We start from the raw sequence: 24,210 nt of genomic DNA on the forward strand, positions 1-24,210 counted from the left end.
ATTTATCTGCATTGGCATTTTTTTTCAAGTGATACACGCTTGACAGAAAGTATGTTTCCACTCTGAAATGCTGAGGAGTTAACATTCAATGGGGAACAAGTGGAAGACCACTGATTTATCTGTGCTCCCTGAGCACCAAGATGCAAGCAAGATGTAAAGCAGTTATTCCATGAAGCTCAGCAGTGAAATGGAGAGGAAAGAGGGAAAATAATAGGAACTATTATTTCAGAAGTTCTTCAATTTTTGCAAATAATCACTACTACTTCTTAGCCATCTCCAACTCCAAATGTGATAAGTTACAGCAAAGTGCAAATACTATGGTCAAAAAACTCCCACAGGGGCAAATCCTGCTGTGGAATCTCCATCTTAGTAAGCCCATAAGAATCCTTCGCCACTATAAAACACTATAAAAGCCAAAATACATGCAAGCTGTGTTTCCATGAAAGAAAATGTGTAACTCATCTAGCTACATTCATCAATTTCATCCCAAATTCAACAAATTTTACTCTACAAAAGTAAGTAAGAAATACTGTTCTTTCCCTTGAAAGGCAGATGCATTAAAGATACTAGAATTGCAAGCAATGTTTCTACTGGTTAGAAAATCTGGACAATCTTTTTTTTATGCTAAAATGCAGTAAGAAGCTGTTGTTCATAGTACAGATAGGAGAATGAAGAGTTCCTAAAAAGGAAATACAGATGTCCAGACGAGACCAATGCAGACAGAAGAGACTGATCACCAATTATAGAGTGTCCAAAATTTCCCATGTCTTGTCCAGTCCTTTTGTACAAGGAGCACAAAGCTACTGTGCAGGGTCCTAAAGTCCAAGGATAGTAAAGATCCTTCCCGTATATTTCGGTACAACATCAGCATGAGAAGTAAGCTAACGGGGTGGGCAAACCAGATGTGCTACAACTTCTGGGATACTCTGTAGATGTTAATTACTTGAATAAATAACTAACTTGTCCTGAGTCATTCTGAAGGTACAGCTTAAGGGATGCACTCAAATATCCTTACATGCTACTCACAAACATCTCCCAAAAAATCTGTTAGGCAGGTAAGCTTCTATTTCTGTGTAAAGCACAGGAATTGAGAATAAAAGGGGTTTGGTCCACCATTTTAAAATTGTGTGCCTAAATTGAGTAATTGTTACCTAACTGATGGAGTCCAATTTTGATAGTATCATTGGTAGTTCTTGTAGCTCATTGGAAAAATTACATTATTTCTATTCCAGCGCTTAACTACAATTCTGTCTAATTATAAGCTCTCAAAGGAACATTCAATAACTAATTTTGCTCTTTGTTCTTATCTACAACTAAATACCAAGAATGCTTCAGCTATTTCATAAATACAAGCCAGAACATTTACTTGTGTTTTGCAAAAAAAAAAAGTACATTCTGTGTAGGAGTTCATCTTTGTTTCTTGCTTGCTAAAGTTCAGTGAACCGCAAAGGTTTCCTTAACTGCTTTAACAAATTAATCTGTATTATTGAAATGACTGCCCATCACAATCCCTCTCCCCTTTGCATGCTATTACTGAAATGAAAAGAACACACAAAGATTAGCTCTGCTTAAAATTCAAGCTTTAGAGAACACATATATTAGAAGTTCACCTTTGCTAAGTGTCTGTCTTTCCTCTTCCTGCCTCCCACAAGACATAGCAAGGTCAGCTTGCACTACTGGCCTTGGACTTCACACCTGCCAATAATCCGTTCCCAGTTTAGTACTTATGAGCAGAAATCCCACAGTGAATCAAATCCATCACTCACTGGAATGCTACTGCAGCTCACTTCTTGGAGGTCACAGTGATGTCTGAAGATATCCTGCACCATCCTGAACAGCTCACCACATACCATGACATCACTAATGCGACAAGATGGCCACAACAAGAAGGGCACTGTGCTCCTCTGGCCAAATCTGTTGGCTCATGCTTAACAGTGGAACTAAAAATCCACCCACAACCTGAATGGCTTATCCCCAGAAGAGACTGACAAATGCCTTAACAGGTCACAGGGAAGAGAGTAAGAGAAACAAGTGCTGTGAAACAGGTATGAAGATACGAAAGATGGGAAACAATTAAAAGCGTTACTATTCTATTGTATTTCTCACCCGCAAGACAAGCTGAGGTTCAACAATTTCAAGAGAAAGTATATGTGGGATTTAATAATTTCCTTGCTTTCATAGCTGTATGGCTTTTAGGAGAAAGTGTTCTGGCTTCCCTTCTTGAGAGATACCACCCACAATCACAGAGATATGCACTAGCAATGAAAGCAGTGACAATGGAAACACCAAATGGTGTACAAATGAAAATGTGTGTAAACACAACAATGCATGCAGTACAGAGGAACACCTGTCACATGCTTGACTGAACAACCTCACAAAACCTTGAAACACCAACAAACCAAATAACAATGTATGGACAATATTCACAACAATTTCTTGTCATTAAAAATTAAGGTCTAATTTGAACCTTTTTATATACAAAGAAAGAAAAATGTAAGTGCCACATAAAATATGACACTGAGATTAATCCAGATATCAGTACATTGTACTGTAGTAGTGGACCCTGTACAAACACACAAATACACAAACCACACACGTGGCTGTCATTAGCAGTCATCTTTTAGAATACTGGCGTTTTCATTCCAGTCTTAGGAAGTATGCTTCAATCTTCAAGTTTTAGGATATAAATACATATGAAAATAGAAGCACACACATATACTTTTATATATATACATCCACACATGCAGGCACAAGTGCACATGCACACACAAAGAGAGACAGAATATGTACCTATATCTGGATATATCCCTGGCATTACTATGGATGTAATAAAAGCATGGAATGATTTTACAGACAAGTTGCAACACAGAATCATGAGGAGTTTCTGAATCACCAATACTCACACATAAAAGAGGGCCTGATCATCAGAAGGTGCTGGAGAAGATCTAGAATGCGAAGCATATGATGCAGTATCGTTTTACAACAGTGTCAACAAATGTCAGTGTCTCATGCTGAATGTGAGAGGTATACTTAAGTCGTCAAAAGTATGAGCTGGTTTTTTTCTTTCTTTTTTGTCTCCCTCATTTTCTTTTTTATTATTTAATAGACCTCCACATCATTTATACCTCCCTCAGAAACCATTCCATCCTTATTACTGTCTATAGCAGTGATTCCCAGAAAGCATGGAAAATGGAACTGCAATCTATCTTCTATCTCTTGATCAGGAATTCATCCCCATGCTTTAGGTTAAGGCAGATGAACTCTGTCTCAGATTGGTAACCATCTGACAGATGTTACAAACAGCTGCTGCTGAAAAAAATTCCTATTATTCCAGAAATATAAGAGCTCCTAGCAAGGTGGAGTAAGAACTGAAAAAGAATGTATCATGGAAAGGCCACACATCTGTTTTTTCACAAACAAAAGGAAAAAGAATATCTCAATATGGAACTCAGATTGCTTATTCCTGAAATATGAAAACTGAACGTCCTTGAATGAAATAAAACAAAGCCCTTACATAGCACATAAGGGTGGCTTCATGTTTTATCAAAGAAAGCACAGAATGGTTTGAGTTGGAGGGAGTCCTTAAAGATTATCTAGCTCAAGTCCCCTGCAATGAACAGGGATATGCACAACTAGATCAGGTTGCTCAGAGCGTGGTCCAACCTGGCCCTGAATGTCTCCAGGGATGGGGCATCCACCACATCTCTGGGCAACCTGTTTCAGTGCTTCATTACCCTTCTTGTAAAAAACTTTTTCCTTATATCCAGTCTGAAACTCCCATCTTTTAGTGTGAAACCAATTCCCCGTGTCCTATCACAACAGACCCTGCTAAAGGGTCTGTCTCCTACTTTCTTATAGCCCTCCCATTAGATATGGAATGGCCTCTACGAGGTCTCCCTGGCACCTTCTCTTCTCCAGACTGAACAGCCTCAGCTCTTTTAGCCTGTCCGCATAGGGCAGGTGTTCCACCCCTTGGATCATTTCTACGGCGGCCCTCCTCTGGATGCTCTCTAACAGATCTATGTCTCTCCTGTATTGAGGATTCTACGTCCGGACGCAGTATTCCAGGTAAGATCTCACCTGTGCAGAGTAGAGGGACAAATGCTTTTTGTCACTGGAACATTTCAAACTGAAGATTTTAAATTAAAACATTTCTGCACAAATCACTTTATGGGGCCACTCTGGTACTCAAAAAATAGTTCTGCTTAATGGTTAAAGTACTGACTTTGCAGTCCAGTGTGGAAAAAGGAATCATACAAGCACAAGTGAGGGGCTGTACATATTTCTTTTCCAAGGCTGACACAGAAAAGATTCAGTGTGTGCTTACTTGAAAGGCTGGCACTTGGATCACAAAACCTGCATGATGGTGTACCACATTAGCTCTGAAACAATGTTGATTTAGCTCTGAACTTCTCTAAGCAAATAAGAAGAACTACCATGATACAGAGCCCTCCTATCTCCAAATTCCTGATTCAGAGCATTTTCACCCGTTTGTACCATAACATTTTTCCAAGATCTTTTTCTTCTCCCTTAAGTGCAAATTACTGAAAAGTTTAATTCTGCTTACAGAGTAGATTTCTATCATAATTATGTAGCCCTGTCCTTTTTCCTGCAAGATCTCTTTGGAAAAAAACTGTGAAAGGACTTGGTCTTTCACTTGCTTGAAGTGCAAACACTGGCTTAACGTTAAACTCTTATCATGGGAATGCACTGAAGAACATAAACATAAAATTAAAGCCAAAAATATTAAGTCAGAATATGAATGGCTCAGAAGTTCTTACAGAAGGAGGTGAAGCACTTTTCTCTGTGACTTCTGAATGTTAACTGCTAGTATGAGATTTGATATTGCAGATGTAACTGGAAAATGACTAAGACTATAAAGCAAAACTTAAATTCACACAGCAAAAATGGAGTAACTTTAAAAGGATAAACACAAAACAAGAACACACCTTTGTTTCATCATATAACTTCCGCACTAATAAAAGACTCTTCACAGAAAAAGATCATGCTGTAGCATTTGGATATTCAAGCAGACGTACAGACACATACACACTAACTAATTTTGGTCATGGAAGCTGGAATTATAACAGTTTGAAATCTTACAAGAATAATCAATATCACGTTTTATCAACACTGATTCGCTCATATTCACAGCAGCACTGTCAGTAAATGTAATGCATTATATAAGCAGGACCTAGTATTTAAGCAATCTAGTACAAAATCCTAACACTAAATGCATTACAGGGTAGACAATTAAGCGTACCACTCATAGTCAAGACACCTTGCCTACTTGCTGTCAGAATGCCACGACTCTTTAAAGCCAGCATACTTCCACGGAAGAAAGAAAAGCCCTGCAGTCCATTTTGAATGGACAGAAACTAGCTACCTGCCACCACACTGGGACTGAACCGACCATTTTCAAAGCTGCCCCCTTAAGTAATCAGAGGCTTCTATTAACAATAGCTAATAGAATTAATAGGAATTTCATTAGCATATCTGACCCAGTCCATGTTATCATGGATTTCAGAAAAATATCTGTTTGTTTATTTGAGCTGTAAACCCAGCACTCATTGTTCTGGAGCACCATCCATAATCTCAGGAACACTTCATTTTCAGATGATGGATATACAGGCAATTGTGACATCAACAAATAACTATACTTTTGGAATTTTAACTTTCCAGTAAAAAAAATGAACTCAAGAAGAAATTTCTGCATTAAGCAAGTGGATTTTTAAGACTATTAAACACTTCAGATTTTAAGCAGTGCTCCAAAGAACAAACATTCATGCATTTGAGAAACAGCACCAAGTAAAACTTGGAAGTGACTTCACAAAACACACTGTTTAATCTGATCTTTTTTTACATATTGCTTTTCTGCATTAACATCAGGTTTCATACTTTCTGTCTGGCAGCCAAAGACAAAATACAGTACAAATGTCTGGCCATTGCACAAGTGACTTCATCTAATGGTAAAATCGACATTTCAGAAGGAAGAGTATCTCTGAGGAAATTCTTAATTTTTTAGCAGTTCCATAGTGTAAATGCAAAATTCTGACAAATTCTACTACTTCAATAAAGACAGGCAAAGGTAGTAATGACAATGGTTAATTAATCACAGAATTAATTTTTCTAAGAACATCCAAAGCCTCTTACAAAAGTGATTTTAACTTTCAAACTCACGGAGCTGTAATTTCATAGTAAATTATTCATCTGAAATGGTAATTTAAAGATAAATACACACTGTAAAAACAAACAAAATTTTGATTTAGAAAATATGTATGAATCTGAACAAATTTTGATTATTAGCCTTTTCCTACTAGAGTTAATATTCTGGCTATACCTACTTTATTTCTGGTCCAATGAGTGAATGCCTCCTTAGCATAGCCCGGGCTTGTGCATTGGTTAAGTTAGTGGTTGATTCTTCATTAATGGACAGGATGCAGTCTCCCACACTAATCCGTCCATCACGACTTATTGACCCTCCATGGATGACACTACGAACTATCATTCCTGTGCCATCTTTATCAGAACTTACTGTCATCCCTAGAGAGAGAAAGGCATGTAACAGGTTAAGAGTTAAAATCTTCAAGCCCTAACTCTGGGTGACAAGGGAAAGTAAAGTAATATCAGACTGGGAAGGCAAAAGACAGCCATGCAACCTGCCAATGTCAATAAGCCTAACACTGTCATTATTCTCCTTGTTTCCTTCCTTCCAACAGGAGACAGGAATTACAAATCACAATCACAGTATCTTCACTTTACCTTATGTCATTTCATGTATCAGGCTGAAAAAAAAATAAAAAGCAGTGGAATATTTAAGCAGAAAATAAACAAAAAATCAAATAGATCTCATAAAAGCAGTAAAATCGCTCCTAAAACAGTTAAATTTATAACTTCTCTGGATGGTTCATCAAGTTCACTTGCCACTTCTCAGTTTTATAACAGTTCCGTTCAGAAAATAAAAAAATTAGAAGATTAAATGACTAACTATGAGCATGGGGCGATACTGCATATTTCTTAATCGTCTGCAAAAATTAAGGCAGCCAGTTGCTTAGGCTGAGAAGAGTATCCTGACTTCTGCAATAGCCTGTGTACTACTAATAGAGACAGCCCTTTCTTTAACTTACATGACAACCCTATCTGCGGCACAGCAGGATGCTACGTCTCTTGATTTATGTGCATCATTCAATTGAATTCTTTTCACCAATGGGAAATGAGACAGAAATGATATATAAAAATATTACAGTATCATGACATGACAACCACCTCAGCACATTAAGAAAGTTCTGAACTATTGGCATTTTATGAAAAAGGGCTTCTGTCAGGGTGCTTTCTCTGGACAGTGCATCTCTAAGCATATCAGAAGCCACTGCAAACAGCCAACACCTACACTAAGTTCCACTCTGACAATGCCAGAAAGTCTTCAAGAAGGAAAAGCACCCGTACTCTAAATCAAAAGAAACGAACATTGTCCCATGTCAGGAGGAGAACAGCACTGTCTCTTGCCCCAAATCTTCTGTGGACTGGCTATGAGATTCCTGTGCTTGTGCTCACCCCAGCCTCACTGCCTCCACAGCCATAACACAAACCTGAAGAAGACAACAAAAACTGCTTCAACCTGCTGTGCCTGTTAATGCCACAATACACCTCTAATCAGTATGCTCAGGGAGTTGCAGATTGCAGATCTTTAAAAAGCGCAGATTCTCTACAAAATTATATTTTTGAGTTAAAAATACTGTAGATAAATGTATTCATTATCTGATTTTTTAGAAATAATGAAACTTATGATAAAGTGAAAATCAGTAGAAAGAAACTGAACAGCTTGTTTAGATCTTTTTGACTATCCTCAGAAAGCAAGATGATTTCATGTTTACATATATTTGAATATAAAGCTCTTTGACCAAAGCTTTTTCACCTCAAAATACAGCACTTACTGGCCCCATCTTGTGTCCTTCCACTGTATTATATACAGACACAAAAAACAATGCATTAAAACTGTACTGTTAATATTTACGATCAACTAAATTCCTTAACGGAAAAAAAAAAATTATCAGTGAGAACAGGCACTTTATTTTCTGTTAAAGGTGACAGCAAGTGGATTCACTGCCATCATAGCTGAATAGAGCAAAAGCAGCAAAGACAAATACTGTGCTATGCTTTCCTATTTAAAATGAAAATGTTTAGTCTTTACTACTAGAATGGGAAATATAAGAGAAAACCAGAAAGTCATGTTGCTGAACAGGTTAAAAAAAATGGCAATTTACCTAGACTTGAATTGCCTTTTGCAATAGTGATGGTCTCCTCAAAGACGCTTTTCAGTGTATCTGAGGTTCTGAAACTTTTGTACATAGGCAATAGGCAGCTAGATTCCATCAAGATTCCTTTATCCTAACACAAAGGAAAATAACATCAGTTCAGAATACAGATATAAAAACATGCGTGGACACAGACTTCAGCTCATCTTATCTTTTACCAAATCTATGAGTGTAATTAATACAGATTCCCTATACGGTCACAGGAAAAGTCAGTCCATTAAACACCAAACAGATACATGTGTTTTCACTGTGACATATCATGTCTACTGCAAAGCACTTGTTAATTTAGGGACACAATTTACTCTCTCAAATTAAATTAGTGAGATGGATTCAGTGGCTTGCTGACTCATACAGGTGAGATGCCTGATAACCTGCTAATGCTAAAGTAACAAAATTAATACAGAACTGTAATGAAGGGAAGGAATCGAGACAGGTCATAGTGACTGTCTTATAAAGAAAGACTATTTCCACACTGTCTTAGTGTGTGAAATGAACTGTGCAACTCTACATGAGCACCTGGATGTAAAACTTTCACATCACTTCCCACTGGTTTCCCACACCTGGTTTGCAGCTGTGAACCTCCTCTATATGCCCACTTCTCTCCAGGAGTTAACAGAAAAGCCTTGCTCTTTACCCCCAGTCTGCCCAACATGTACACTAGGCTCCAGAAACAACAGTGCTGCGAGGTATGAGCAGACTTAAATACATGCATTATCTCCAGTCTCTGGGAGATTACTTTTTTGAAGCCATAAATTATCCCCCGTTTTTGGCTAGGCCTACTAAATTCCTAAGTCTTGGATGCGAGCTTCCACATTTGACTCTTGACATTTACAGTCAAAGAGACACAAGTTGTTGCTGATCAGTGCCAATTTCAGAAGGAAATTCAATGGTTTAGTAGTGCCTTTCCATAGTTTCTTGGGTATAAAAAAAAAAAAAAGAAATTTTTACTTTTCCAGTGGCATCAAGCTGTGTGTTAGTATTTTGTGCAAATTCTGCTGTTGTCCAAACTGTTATGTTTTCACTTACATTTTGTAAGTGAACACTTACATCTTTGATATCCAGAAGAGCCACAGACTGAAAGTCCTCTTCAGCAAAAGTTGCAGTTTCCAGGCCTCTGTCCACTGCAGAATTTTGTTCTCTCAGTCCCTCATTCAGATCCATACTGTACGGACTCTCGGTAGATATACGATTATCATCTGTGTAACTTGAATATTCCTTTCCAGCAATCTGTTGAAAACAGGAAACACTAAACAATCAACATTATTGTGAAGTACACTAAAATGTAAATTTCATGCTGAAAACTTAAACAGAAGCTAATCTCGCAGAAGCTAATCTCGCAGAATCTAATCTCACAGAATTTAAACATGCTTGTTCTAATATGAGTATTTTCAGTAGATTCCTAAAGGCATTTTACTACAGAATTTAACTGATTTCTGAAACAAATTATTCCATTTTATAGTATCACAAATCAATGAATACGAAGTTACTGCTGAAGGCTAAATTCTAATGTTGTATCAGTCAGTAAACATTCACTAACTTAGCAAAATAATGTCCATTCACACATTCTCAAGTAAGACACAACAAGCCTCAGTAATTTACTAAAGCTGTCTTTCTCAGGTGGAAAAAATTTGCAAGACCAAGGTTTTTATTCTCAAACCATCTCCCAGTTAAAAGTAATTTCAAACAGGTTATAAAACAATCATGCAATCTGATTACCCGTGCAACCAAGAATATATATATATATTTTAATATCCTTTCCATACCAGGAGGGAATAGTAAAAACTCAGTCAAATCTCAGCAAACAAATGAACATTTAAGTTTTGAAGTGTGACAGCTCTGAAATGCAATGATGCAGTTACAGAAGTTTAGCGATCAGTACTGCTAGTGTCATTATCCAAAACAGCAGTACTAGGACGAAGTTCTCTATACAAAATTTGTTTAGACTGTCAAGATTATCTGATCCCCAATTTCACATATTTTTAAAGGATTTCAATAATCACAAGCTTCTGAAAAAATACTCAAATCCTCTCTAGCTTCCAAAATATTTAATTTTAAAAACACACAGACTATTAGATATTAAGAAGATATATCAAGGACAAGAGGTTATATGCAAAGGTTCTATATCATTATGGATATCGTTATGGATTCTTCTCCGAAATGCAGCAAATGTAGTCACAAGAATTTCTACTATTATTTGTCTGAGATTTTATCCACTGATCCCATTAAGTCTTTTATTACATTTCCATAAAGTGAGAAACACACGATTCTCTAGTTTATTTTCCAGAATATATTAAATCAAAATTCACAGGATTTGGGGATATTTTGCAATGTTTTTCTCCCATAGCCTGGGAATATTTTTTCTTCTCTTTGACAGAGTGCATGCATACTTGTTCTGTCCCTAGACCAGATCAAAAAAGGTTCATCTGCAAACAACTGGTTTAAGTAACATCTGAGAAGAGAACTGAGAGGCCTAAATACTACTAATCTGCATGATGTAATCAATGAAATTTCCTACTTTCTATATAAATGAACTCATAAGGCTTCAAAGACAGCCAGGACATACACCTTTAACTCTGTTTCACAACCATTTTTAGATCAGTCAGAGTATATTCATTACAGAGACTCAGATAGTATTCAACATTTATTCCTTATGTCATACATGAATATTAAAGTAGCAACATATACCCTTTTAAAATTTATTTCATTTAAAGAAAAGTGAATGCTTTAATTTTTGAAGACAAAATTTCAAGAACTTGTAGTAACACCTGCACATGACCTCATTAGAGCATTACTTTGACCTAAAATTATTTTTCATCAGCAATCTTTAAAGTGATGGCAAAGGCATTCATAATCTGCATTTCAACTGCCTCTGTAGTCAGAAATAGCTGAAATATCTCAGTAATACTCATAGCATAGGCAATTTTTTTTTCATTTTTTTACTGCATTTTACTGCTTCCAAACTCTTCTTTTACAAACTGATTTCCTTGCTGTGTTCACTTGCTGAAGTACTTCATAACTGCACAGTATTGAAGGCTACTTGAAGAGAACTTAACACACCCTTCATACTGGCACAAAGGGAAGAACAGTGGAAAGTCAGGACTATAATCTTTAAAAAAAAGAAAGAAATGGAAACCAAAACCTTCTTTAAGTCAATATCAAAAATTAATTCAGACTTAGTAAAGTCTCAACATGATATATTATGTAAACCCAGTGCCTATCTCATAAAGTGCTTCTCAGTATGAAAAATGCATAATCCATTTAAGTAACAATTAGAGGGTTAACAATGCAATCTGCCTTACTGGCACAGCAGAGATGCACTCTTCTGTAGATTGGAGAAGCCATTAGAAGATGAATTTAGCATTTCAATCAGCGCGTCGTAAGGGCTGAACATATTCAGGAATAAGGGATAAAGGAAGATACTGTAGCTGAGGCATGAAAGTAAAAGCAGAATCTACTCTGTTCAAGACCACTGACTGCAAAACCTAGAAGAAATTCCTACAATGTTGCTTTCAAAGACTGCCAGTTCTAGGATAAATGACTCAGAAGATTCTGGACTACAGAAATAAATCTATAGACTGAAAAGAGAAAGGAGAATGAAATGCTACTGAGAGAAATAAAGCCAATTCTGATACAATCAATCACATGGATATGTGACTAACAGGAATAAAGATAGTAATAGTCTTAAGGAACTTAACTTCATTTATTACGTTTAAATAGAAATGATTAGCAATCAGAGATCTGACATGCTACAGATCTAAATACAGTAAAATTACAAACAATTCATTCAAGAACACTGTAAATTAGTAAATATATAATTATTAGGCAGTAAAAAAGCAAAGCTGAGGACAAAAATTTAATCTTTTCATATCTAAAATACTGTAGAATTATTTAAGTGTTTTGTATTCTCACTCTTTAATTTGCTCTGAAGGAATGCCAATTATTTTTCTGCAGAAGAGTGATCGCTGCAGCTTTATCATTACAAGTATCCCACAGTACTTTATCTGGTAATACGAAGCACAGCCCAAGTTTTCAACCTTTCAGCTGCCTCTCTCCCACACAGACAACAATAAAAGACACAAACACTATTTTGAAAAAAAATACACTTTAAACTTATAGCAAATGTTAGTGCAGATGGAACTGGGACAACACAAAGCATTTACATTTAGTAATACAGTGGCACACAGGAACACTGATCCTTTCCACACTCGTAAACAAGATAAAACCATTCTCCTTTTTACCTTGGGAGTTGAGGTTGAAAAAGAGAAGGTGAAGTTGAAATCCTCACTACAGATGCTGTCAGATGCAGCTGAAGTGGAAGTCGGGAATATTAAATTCTCCGCAGGAAATTGAGATTCAAAGATAGATTCAACAGCTAGATCAGCTCCACTGGAGTCCACCTAACAACAGAAGCAATTTAATCAGCCAGGATATCTGTAACCTGCACACCACGTAAGCCCCAAACACATGCACCTCGGTCACTACTTACTGACTCACAGTTTGCCCTTTCTTCTTCTATGCTCTTACAGTGAAGTTACATTTGCATGTCACAGTAGGAAACATTTCTGCTTCTAGTAATAACTGATATCAGTCCGTCTACAGAGGTTACAAGGAACACCTGAGCTAAAGCTGGAGCATGAACTGGAATGAATTGCAGGGCTGAAATAGAACAGTGCCTCCTAAGAGAAATATGAAGTGTTAGGAGAACTCTGCTGCATGCTGGTATCAATATTTGGATTTGTTTGGGAGCTTTTTTTTTTTTTTAATTGTTGCTTTCTTTTACAAGAATTAGCACTATAAAAATAACAACCTTCACTTAGTGTCACATGTCAGGAATGCTTCCCCAGTCTAACTTTATAGTCTTTGCTGTTTACAAAAGGGTACGTAAATAGCCTTCTGGAAGCTGCAATGCTTTCTGAAACATTTATAAGAAATATTTATTATACCTGACTTTTTAAAAAATATATACTTACAAAATATATATTTCTTTTATATTCCACAAGAAGGTTAACATGGACATTTCTCCCATCTTACATACAAAGAAGATTTTAAAAAGAGATCCAAACATGGGCACTCTTGTTCAGCTTGGAAGCACTTTTTTTTCTTAAATGCAATATTATTCTTCTCAAGACTCACATATTTTCAAATACTAGAATAAAACTGGGCCTTAAACAACTCAATTCATGATGCTTCATATACAGTATTTTGATTATAATTTCATTTGTCCTGGAAGAGGTCCAAGAAAACACTGTATGCTAACAAAAATGTTCAGTGAGTTCAGAACTATGGCAATACTGTAAACTTATATGAAGCAGCTAAATGCATCAATCTGCAGAGATGGAAGCTAAGTGCTGTCTTCCAGCTTTTGTGGTTAATCATACCATTAATTAATTGTCAGGTAAGAAGCAACAATAGCAAAAATCTGCCATGATTTCAATAGATTGATTCCTTTTCTGGGGTACAAACAATCTGTTTTTTGTACCATACCTAAACACTTAACATATAATTCAAACTACTCATTTGGTGTAATATACTCTCAGCGCATCTTCTGGAAAATACACATCAGTGATGCTGAAGGTAAGTCCTAAATAAGGATTGTGCAATAACTGGAAAGACTTGATAATTAGATAGATGGAGCTATGAAAAACAATTCCTTCTGAACTCTGCAAACACTCTCAACTTTGTGACTGTACATTCAATTTTCTATTTTGCATATTTGACAGTCAGTCAACATATCTGCCATATATTTCATTATTCTTCAGCTCTGTTCTAATTATTTTAATATGAATCAAACACAGAAATGGTTGGGTTTTTTTTTTTTGGTGGGGGGGAGAGGGAATTTTGAGGCCACAGTGGAGGAGAGTTGTAGAGACCTATTTATTTTAACCTTTTTATCTGAGTTCTTTCTAGTAACTGCTGGGCTATGTAAATCACCAAATGCTCAGGCAGGCTGCATTCTTTGTACAACACCTTTTGATTTTGCAAATCTCACAATTACTGATTAATCCTGAAGTCTAAAGAATAATGTTAGGAGAAAGCACTGGTAGCTTTGAAACATAGCTTTCCCTGTAAGTCTGGCTTACGTGCAAAAGTGTGTTCCCCAAAAATGTTCAAGGTAGCTAGGAAAGTAGACGCAATATTCTATGAAACACAGGTGAAAAGATTTATTTACAAAATAAGCACATGAACATTTCTCTACACAAGCTAAGATTTTCAAAGGGATGCTCAGTGGATGTAAGGACACATGGGTGGCCATGCTCTTCTGAAAAACTCAGTAAAATTCTTCCCCTTTTTCCAGCAACTGAGACATCACTGGCCAGACTCACAATTCATGCAAACAGACAAAATCTCCAGACACCCGTTTCTACCATACGCGAATCCATCCCAACTATTGTGGATGAGTAATGTGATGATAGTAAACACTAAAAGGTAAGCATGAACAATGATAAAACAATCCTTTCCATTATGAAATGCAAAAGCTTTAGAAATCTTTGGAAAGTTGGGCCACTAACCAGAGCTAGCTCAGCACGGAAGAGGGCTGCATCAGCTGGCCCCTCCTCCTCAAGTGACTGGGCAGTGCAGAAAAAGCAATCTTCCTTAGCAGAGACACAGCCCTCTTCTGGTGAAAGCTGCAGAAAGAATGAAGCTCTGAGTTGGATGAGTGGCCAGGACACAAGATGTGCAGAGTGGATTATGAAAGGGAGTTCAGAGATGCAAGCAAATACCAAATGCATCAAAGAGTTCATTTCAATCATAGTTATAGAGTTGCATAGGTAAAGAGGCTTTTTTTCCCCCTTTTTTATTCCAAATTTGTCTGAATTGATTCAGCTTCATATGTCATTTTTCATGACCAAGAAATAAAAAAAGCTTATCCAGGTACAAAATCCACAGGTTAGACTAAATTCATTTTCAATTTCTTCTCTTACTAAACATTTAATAGAGTTGCCATTAGAGCACCCACAAGGAACAGAGCGCAAGAAATGGAGGCCATTACAATCTCCCTAGCTGCAGAGTATTCTTGTTCATAGGAAGACTGACACTATCACCCATGTTTAAAGTATGTATTTGCCAGATATAAAGGTCTCAAGAGGAAAAGACATAATCCTCATTATAAATCAGCACATTTTTTCCAGCATAATTTGATACTAAGTGCATTCATCCCGTATGACAATGAAGGCAGTGATTATTCTAAGTATTTACTTAATTGGTAACATAGTACGTGACATATTACAGCAGAAATCATGGGAACAGAGATAGGACAACAAAACAGGTTCTCTTTCAGAATGATACTTTTTTAAGTTAAAAAATGTTATTCTGCAAGATATTTTAGTGTGAACCACACAGACTGTGTTTACACTTACAAATACAGTGGCATAAAATCAATGCCATTCTACTGATTTGAATTTAAAACAGCAGAGACACTAGTCAACACTAGTCAAGTTTACTACGGATAATTCAGGAAGATACAATGGTAGCACAACAGTTTTTTAATTTAATGACCTCTGATGTTAGTGTTAACAGAGTTTAGGAAGTACGAGGTTCTCCTGTTATCCCTATATAATCTAGAATTAGATGTTTACAATCCTGGGCAATCCTCCACATTCTCCTTCATTTGTAAAATGTGACACCTCCAGATCTGAGAGGATATGAAGACTTAACTATAGGGGAAAAATGAGGACTCTTAGCTGGACAGAAAGTAAAGCCTGAATTATTAAAATGCATGGATGTATAATTGCACAGCATCCTTACTGACATGCTGCCTTAGTAAACCTAGGTGTCCTAGACATAATGCTTTTTACCAGTGAAAGAGACAACATGTAATACAAATCTTAATGTTAATCATCTCCTCTAAAAACTCATGAGGTATTTTTGCCTCAGAATGGCTAAAGGCAGGCAGATATTCAACCTCACTCTTCAAATTGCTAGAGACTACTTTTCAAAATCAATACCAGAATTATTTATACCTGTACCAAAATATCCAGTAGGATCTGAAGTATCTGAAGAGTATTCATCTTTCTTTAAACAAAGTGTGCAGCCTGTATACAAAGACTATACCTGTAGCAGACCAAAACTTGTGAAGTAGTACAGTAGCCAAATTCCAGAAAACAACATAAAGTGACTTTATGGCATCCCACATTCAGAAAATCTAATAACAAACACAAAATCATGTCTAGCAACCCGCAGCCCTAAAAGGCTGTGCTGGTCATAAGGTGCTTCACTTTCTTCTCAGCTAGGAGACCCACATACTAGGTCCTGCTTCACCATACCAGCCATAAACTATATAGGCAAGTCTTAAACGCAGGAAAAAACAGGAATCCGGATTTTTTGTGTCACCCAGCTGTATCCTGAAGCGCAGAAAGCATATACAGAAATCAGGACCATTATGCACCAGCTTAAATAACAGGAAAAGTAGCCATAAAATTCCCAAATTCTTACAGGCAGAGGTTTGGCGACTCCTATCTTAACTGTTCCTTCTGGGGCTCCTTTCAGTGCTTGTACTGCTTCCTCCAGGCTGCCATTTTCCAAGCTGATATCATTGACAAACATAAGCCGATCTCCAGGAGAAAGTCTGCCATCTTGCTCAGCCACACCACCGGGAACTAATGAGCGAATTAGAATTATAGTTTTTGATGGGTCAACAGGATCCTAATGAAGTGAAAAGGAAGAAAGACATTTCATTTTCTTTACTCCTTTTTTGTCTTGATAATTCTTACGCATGTACTCTTAATGACCCCCAACACAGCTCCAGACGAACCCTCTGCAGGAGCACAGACCCCTGTCCATGCTCCCCATGCATTTAGGCCTCCTCCTACTTTTCATTCTTAATTATGAAAACTATTACTCTTTTGCAGGTGGTGTTTCATCATAAATCTCCATCACAGAGTGCAGCCTGTACTGCAATGAGTAATTAAACTTAAAAATGCAAATAAACCCTACTGTAATGACACTGTGCAGATTTCATCCTCTCTTATACTTAGCTGCTTGTGAATACAGCCATGTAGTGCAGACTGGGGAAATGTTCACATCACTCTTTAGTGGAACAAAGGGCTTATTTCAAGAACCACCTTGTATTACATTGCACCAGATCTCAGTCAGCTAAGAAAGCACTTTTAAAGAGTAAAGTGCTTGTGCACGCCTAAAACAAAGAACCCTTTCCGTAAAACAAAACCAAAGCAAAAAAAAAAAACCCACAAAAAAACCCCACAAACTTCATTCAAATTCCCATCCTCCAATGCACTAATGCCTTATAAATAAACTAACATCAAACTCTAAGAATGGGAAAGTATGATTCCATTATAACAATTAAAACAGGTACAGAAATGTGTAATTCTTATAGAATTACATTGACAAGGAACACCAGTAGATGTTAATACTTCCAAAACAATTCACTTGGAATTCACAGGGCAATTCACTTGCAGGCACAGAAAAATATGAGAAATGAAACACTGTACAAGCTTTACTGATAGCAAAGGGATGAGAAAAGCAAACACCCACAAACTGGCAAGCAATTGCAATGATTTTCCATGCCAAAATGCTCATCTGGAAGGATGCACACCATAAAAGCAGCATCCAAAACTGCATGATATAGAAAATGCTGAAAGCAAAGGTGAGAGAGAAGAACAAAGGGTGGAGGTAGGGATGGTCTGGAGGAGAGAAGGAAGCTAAGACCACCCTTAACAATTTGGGGCAGTTAAAGCAGTAAGGAAAATATCATGGGGTAATGAAACACTTTATAAGTTGATCTACAGCTACTGTTGCTAGATATAGTGTTTGGATTTGAATACTGATGGCTTTGTCTGTGCTTTACAGAGTATCTACAATGCCATTTGAGATGACACTGCATATATTATTTTTTGAAAAAAACAAACAAACAAAAAATTTCCATTGTATGTGATTCTTACATCCCTCAAGTTTTTCCTCCAGTAAAGAATGATGTAAACTTTCCCACAGGCCTGCCATTGTATAAAACATGAGAAATACGTTAGTATAAACATATCCCTGACAGTCAGTGTTCATTGAAAAATTCTTAAAAATGTGACACATAAAGCAAAATATAAACAGAAATCTTACTGCAAATTTAGCTTATTACTCACACTCTCAGATGGAAACAGAACCTTCACTGACAAACTGAAATGTTTTAACCTCATCTCACAGGTGAGAACACAGGATAAATCACAGCCATTATAGTACAGAAAAAAACAAAGGTAAGTAAGTTTCGGAAAGCTATGTAGTCCTGTATGATAAAACACACACTTGCAAAATATGCACAACAACTTAACGTATTTCCAACAATCTTTAAAAAGCATAATGCTTTAAATAACCACATAGGCAACTACAGTTTGTGCCTATACTTCAGAAGAGGCTGAAACAAAAGCATGCTTTACTTTGTGCTGATACGGACTGCTAATACTCAAGCTCAGCTATGGAGTCTCACTGCAGAGCGTTAAGAGTAACACACTAAACCATAATCACCATATACACAGATACTTGACAATTCCTAAGTATTTCAAATTCATAAACTCCCCCGCTCTTCACATTTACCTGTGTGCAAATGCAAAATATTTATGTCGCATAGATTATTTCTAAGCACTGCACCATGGGAATAACCTCCACCGACAAGTGATCTCCAGATGAAAAGCACAGTGTTTATACTCCCAAAAACAAGATCCAGCAGAGACTGGTTAGACCATCAAACACCCTGGCAAAAAGCCTACACTGACCAGAAGGAAAATTACTGAACTCTGCTGAGAAATTAAAAAATATTCACTGTGACAGCTAGTAACAACTAGAGATATTTGTTGGAACCTGACCAAGTGCAAACAGGAGATAGACACACAGCTGTTCTGATACAGGGACACAACAAGAATCACAGCTTGAGATGACTGGGAATTTTGAAGTCAAACACAAAATTAATGAGGACATCTAGGCATATCCTAGATAGACAGCAGCTAAGCATGGGATTTCAGAATTACAGTCCTGCATTTTAGTAAATCCTGCTTTAAGCATATAAGTCCTTTATTGGATCTTACTCTAAACAAGGGCACCCTCACTGCAGATGCAAAATTTATGGCAAGATGCCTGAATAGTCTAAGACATGTACATCATCACAACTGAGGCATTAGAGGGTCAGCTTTCTCAAGATGCTAGTATTTTACTCATTAATTATTTTTCAGGATAAATCATTACCATTAGAACCTGTAAAATCATAGAACCACACAATGGTTTGGGTTGGAAGGGACTTTTAAAGATCATCTAGTTCTATTACCCAGCAGGGACTTCTTCCACTGGAACAAGTTGCCCAAAGCCCCATCAAACCAGACTTTTTACAGTTGCAATGATGAAATATCCACAACTTCTTTGGGTAACCTATTCCAGAGTTTTACCACTCTCATGAAAAATTTCTTCCCTTACGGTCAATCTAATTCCACCTTCTTTCACACTAGAACTGTAGCCCCTTGTTCTTTCAGTGTATGCCCTGGTAAAAAAAAAAAAAAAGTCTTCCTCTATTTTTTCTTACAAATCCCTTTTATACTGGGAAAAGCCACAATAAAGTTTCACCAGAGGCTGGGAAGAATGCCAGGTAGTCTTAGCCATGTTGGTCTTCTGTGCATTTCCTACACATGGGGATTAAGACGTCTTTTCCTTAGGGAGCTGCCTGTCCTGTTCTCCTTTATTCCTGAGGGCAGTTCATTTCCCAGGGAATCCTATAACTGATTTTTCAGACAGACGGAAATTCACTCTCCTGAAATTCAAGGTCTTCACCAAGGGCTACACTACTGCCTTTCCATAGAATGCATCCTAATTCATCTGAGGCACTTTACACATTTCCCTGCTGATTCCTAATACCTCAGCAACCCCTAGCAAACCCCTGTTACTCAAAATTCCATCATTTTTCCAATTTAAAGTTCCCCTTATAAGTTTGGCCAGCATGTTGGCAAAGACTCTTTTCCTAGACTTAGTCAAGTGAATTCCATCATTAGTTGTAACACAGTAAAAGGGATAAGCAATGTAGCTAGTAATGCTTGCCAGTAGTGACATCAATTTAGCTTCACTGTATTGGTTTCCATTAATATTTACCATTAAAATATTTACTTACTTCATACTGTGAGACCAAAATAATACGAAGTACTTTGTTTCCTACTCAAAGAAAGAAGTATAAAAGTTACCTGGTAGTCTAATATGCTAAATCCAAGTCCCATACTTCCTTTCTCCAGCTCAGTATGCTGTACTTCTGCTTCCCACATTGTGAAAGAAGAGCTCTGCATTTCTTCCATACTCTGAGCTGCAGAAATGTCCAGATCTTTTTCGTCTGTGTTCGAAGAGTCAATGAATCCAAGATCTACATGAGCCTGTGAAAAAACAGTCAACAATAAATGCCTGTGAATCTGCACAGACTAAACAATTCACAAAGAAGATAACATTCCTCTTAACACTGAGAAGGTGACAGCATTTAGCAGAGTAAGAAAACAGGTTTGATTAAGTTTAGCACAGAATTAATGCCTTTGAAACATATTATCGACTGCAAATATGAAAGGACTCTCTGGTAAAAGTATTTACAAAATGGAATTTCTCACAAACAAAAAACTTAAGAAAGTCTTGTTAGTATATGTGCTCAAATATAAAGAAAATATCTGTTATTAAATCGCATGCCTAAAAATAGGGTTTGCTCTAGACATAGTAGCACTGAGTGAGAACATCTGTAAAAAAAGAAAGGACATACACATAAACACATGTACATATACACACACATGTATATACGTCTTCCTTTCATTTCATAACAAAGCTTAGCAAAATTCAACTGAATGTTTTGCCTTGTCCAGAAGTTAAAACTAATTGTGTCTATTTTTTCATACAAATGCTATTGTTTTGTTACATTGAAAGTCATTTCTGCATGTTTATCACATCAGATTGCCTGGAGTTTTTAACTCATGAGTGACAGAAGCTTGCCAGACATTAAGTGGATGTTCATTTCTACTCAACACAACCCAGAAGTTGTGTTAAGTTCAAATCCAGCTGAAATATAAGCAGATTCTAAAAATGTCCACCTGCAGAACAATATCCACGTATCTGGGTAGATAGCGTCTCTAATGATTTTTGCACATGTCCTACCAGTATGTACACCTTCTTGTTGGCCTAAAGTACAGCTAATGAATACAATTTTCTTTTTCCTATTTATTTGGTTCCAAGTCATAAAAGATTAGAGAGGTATTTCTAATCTCAAAAAAGACCTCTTCATGTTTTTCTTCATGGAAATAGTCCCTTCTTTGTAATTTTTTTCGTTTCTTTTTTTTTTTAAATACCTTTTCTGCAAGCTGAACCTCAGATAGACTTAGACTCTCCAGTACTTCTGTGTGACTGACAGAGGGAGCCACTGGACGGCAGCACACCATTGTCACCTTAATTGGCAGTTCTTTCAAGATATTGACCACATCCTTGTGGCTTTCTCCAAGCAAAGAGATCTCATTCACCTCAAGAAATGAAGAATGCACAGTCTTTAGTAGAACAATCAACAAACATGAAGAGAAAAAAAAATTATCTAATCATTTTAAAATTATTTATATATATTTTTTACAAAAAGCTCAAATGGACATTTTCAACCTCCAGTGCCTACTCAATTTGGTGTTCAAAAGAAGCCACCAAGATATGTTTTGAGCTGGAGTGGCTCATAAGTTATGGGATGCCATCTTACAAACATCACATACTCTGTCACTTCATAGAACCCGAGTAAAACATGGAACACACAAATATGAAAACAAACAATACTAGCAGACTTGCATGGAAAAAAGTATATTAAGCATGAAAACATATGGATTATGTTGATTTCTCACAGTCATGCAAACCAAACTCACATCTTCATTCTATGAAAATAATTTAGAAAAGTAAACAAATGGGCGTTTACTCTCTTCACTGTAAGGGATATTTTTAGTAAACCTAAATGCTTTTGCTAGATATTCTTCTTTCATGGCCTTCAATTTTATCTGAAAAATCAGCCATGAGCTGAGATATGCAACTAAGCACATGTAGTCACGTAAAAATGCATAAGTACATATGAAATGACTGCTCAAACAATTCCAGTTATGGCTGGAATGAAGTTAGATATGCTACATTCCCTGAACTGTAACCAGTGAGAAGCAAATCACATCTCAAAAATCCTACTGAAAGCAGGCCAAGAAAAAGTAGAATTTTTTCTTACTTCCAGAAGCTCATCACCACTGAACAGCTTGCCACTTCGTCCTACTGGCCCCTCTGGTAAGACTGATCTGATGAAATGATGTCCCACTGTAGCTTCAAGGCTTATTCCTAGCCCACTGCTTTCACTGAATTTGCTAACTACAGCAACCTAAGAGATGAAAAAAAGAAAAGGTTACTTTGGACAAATTTGCAGCCATATCCGTAACATGCAATTTACATACAGGGAAATCATTGCTTCAGGAAAGAGAAACTAGAAATACTGCCATTTTTAATGCAGACTCTTAGGCTGCAAAAACATGTATCCTTATTAGTTTAGGTTTTTCAACAACACTGTTGAAAAATAGCAGTAGCAGATTAAAAGAAAGAATCCAACTTAAACTTTCCAGTACAATGAAAAGCACTGAGACTAAAAAAACCCACAAGATTAAAATTAAAATCTGCAGGCCACATTCAGTGAAGTTTATGCAATCACAAACTATTGGACTATTGTTGAAAGGAAACTATCATTATGGATTCACAGAGTGTAATCCAGGAACCATGACAGATAAAAACCTATCTGGAATAACACAACTATGTTGGCTCACGTGGATAAAAAGTGAGCACCACAGACCCATTCCTTAACCTGTCTTTTTGTGGTGATTCAGACTCTGAGGCAAAAACAACAAGAAAAAAAAACAAAAAAGAATACAAATTGAAACACAGTCCAATCCAATATGATTCATGCAAAATGGGAAGAGGCTCTGCATACTCATATTTGTATTTGTATAATAACAGGAAAAATGCTTGGATAAAATGAGAGTCTTGCAGCAAAAGCTGCAGTTTAATCACACATATTACTTCATCACGTGCAAGTGGGAAGTATATACAACAACGTGCCTAATTGTACATATTTCTGCAGAGACTATTTCAAAATTATACACCGAAGTGGTAAAGTCCTGAACTCAGATACTGCTTTTCAGCTGTATGTACAGTAAATGTCCTAGGCATTATTTCTATCATTACATTGAACAATTCATTCAGTATACAGAATGGGTAGGAGATTTCAAGATCTAGTTTGAATTTTGGCTTATCAAGGGAGCTCAGAAATTTATCACGAATACTGTTTTTTGTCTATTACACATTAACCTCATGAAGGCAGGAAATGTGTGAAACAATATCCATCGTAACCTAAGATACTTGTGATTATTTGTCTTAGTTTCTGCTGGGACTGAACTGTTTTTCTTCAGTGTCTGGTATGTTGCCATCTTTTGGTTCTAGGAGAAAAACAATGTTGATAACACACCAATGTTTACTGTTTGCTAAGCAGTGTTGTATAGAGCCAAGGCCATTCTTAGGAAACGGCTGAAGGAGCTGGGTGGGAACAGGATTCGGACAGCTGACTTAAACTGGCCAAAGGGGTATATCATACCATATGACTTCACACAGAAGGAGTTTTGAAGGGAGTAGGAGTTCATCTCTATTCTTCTGCTCAGGGGCTAGCTGGGCTTTGGTCAGGGGGTGGTGAGCAACTGCTTGTGCATCACTTGTTACATACATATATATAATTGTCATAATTATTATCCTTTTCTTTTTCTGTATCTTAGTAAATAGTTTTTTCTCAATCCATGAGTTCTACTTTGTCTTTTTGATTCTCTCCCATATCCCACTGAGAAGGGGGTGGAGATGTGTAAGCAAACAACTGTGTGGTGCTCAGTCACTTATCAGG

At 36.8% G+C, this 24,210-nt stretch overlaps 1 protein-coding gene across 11 annotated transcripts in view; it reads right to left on the bottom strand.

Annotated features, from left to right (window-relative positions):
* Positions 1 to 24,210, bottom strand: part of MPDZ (multiple PDZ domain crumbs cell polarity complex component) — a 106,412-nt gene that overhangs the window by 43,648 nt on the left and 38,554 nt on the right. For 8 of the 11 annotated variants that reach the window (XM_021380069.1, XM_021380066.1, XM_021380063.1 and 5 more), the window contains 10 exons: positions 22,507 to 22,653; positions 21,614 to 21,781; positions 20,480 to 20,662; positions 16,749 to 16,958; positions 14,825 to 14,941; positions 12,554 to 12,712; positions 9,363 to 9,542; positions 8,265 to 8,388; positions 6,345 to 6,543; positions 2,904 to 2,945 (listed from right to left, as the gene is read on the bottom strand). In XM_021380069.1, the coding sequence (XP_021235744.1) occupies positions 2,904 to 2,945; positions 6,345 to 6,543; positions 8,265 to 8,388; positions 9,363 to 9,542; positions 12,554 to 12,712; positions 14,825 to 14,941; positions 16,749 to 16,958; positions 20,480 to 20,662; positions 21,614 to 21,781; positions 22,507 to 22,653 (1,529 nt within the window). The remainder of the gene's footprint in view (positions 1 to 2,903; positions 2,946 to 6,344; positions 6,544 to 8,264; positions 8,389 to 9,362; positions 9,543 to 12,553; positions 12,713 to 14,824; positions 14,942 to 16,748; positions 16,959 to 20,479; positions 20,663 to 21,613; positions 21,782 to 22,506; positions 22,654 to 24,210) is intronic. The other 3 variants (XM_021380073.1, XM_021380068.1, XM_021380071.1) reach the window with 2 other exon arrangements.

This window comes from Numida meleagris, chromosome Z, assembly GCF_002078875.1.
Source record: "Numida meleagris isolate 19003 breed g44 Domestic line chromosome Z, NumMel1.0, whole genome shotgun sequence".
Lineage (NCBI taxonomy): Eukaryota > Metazoa > Chordata > Aves > Galliformes > Numididae > Numida > Numida meleagris.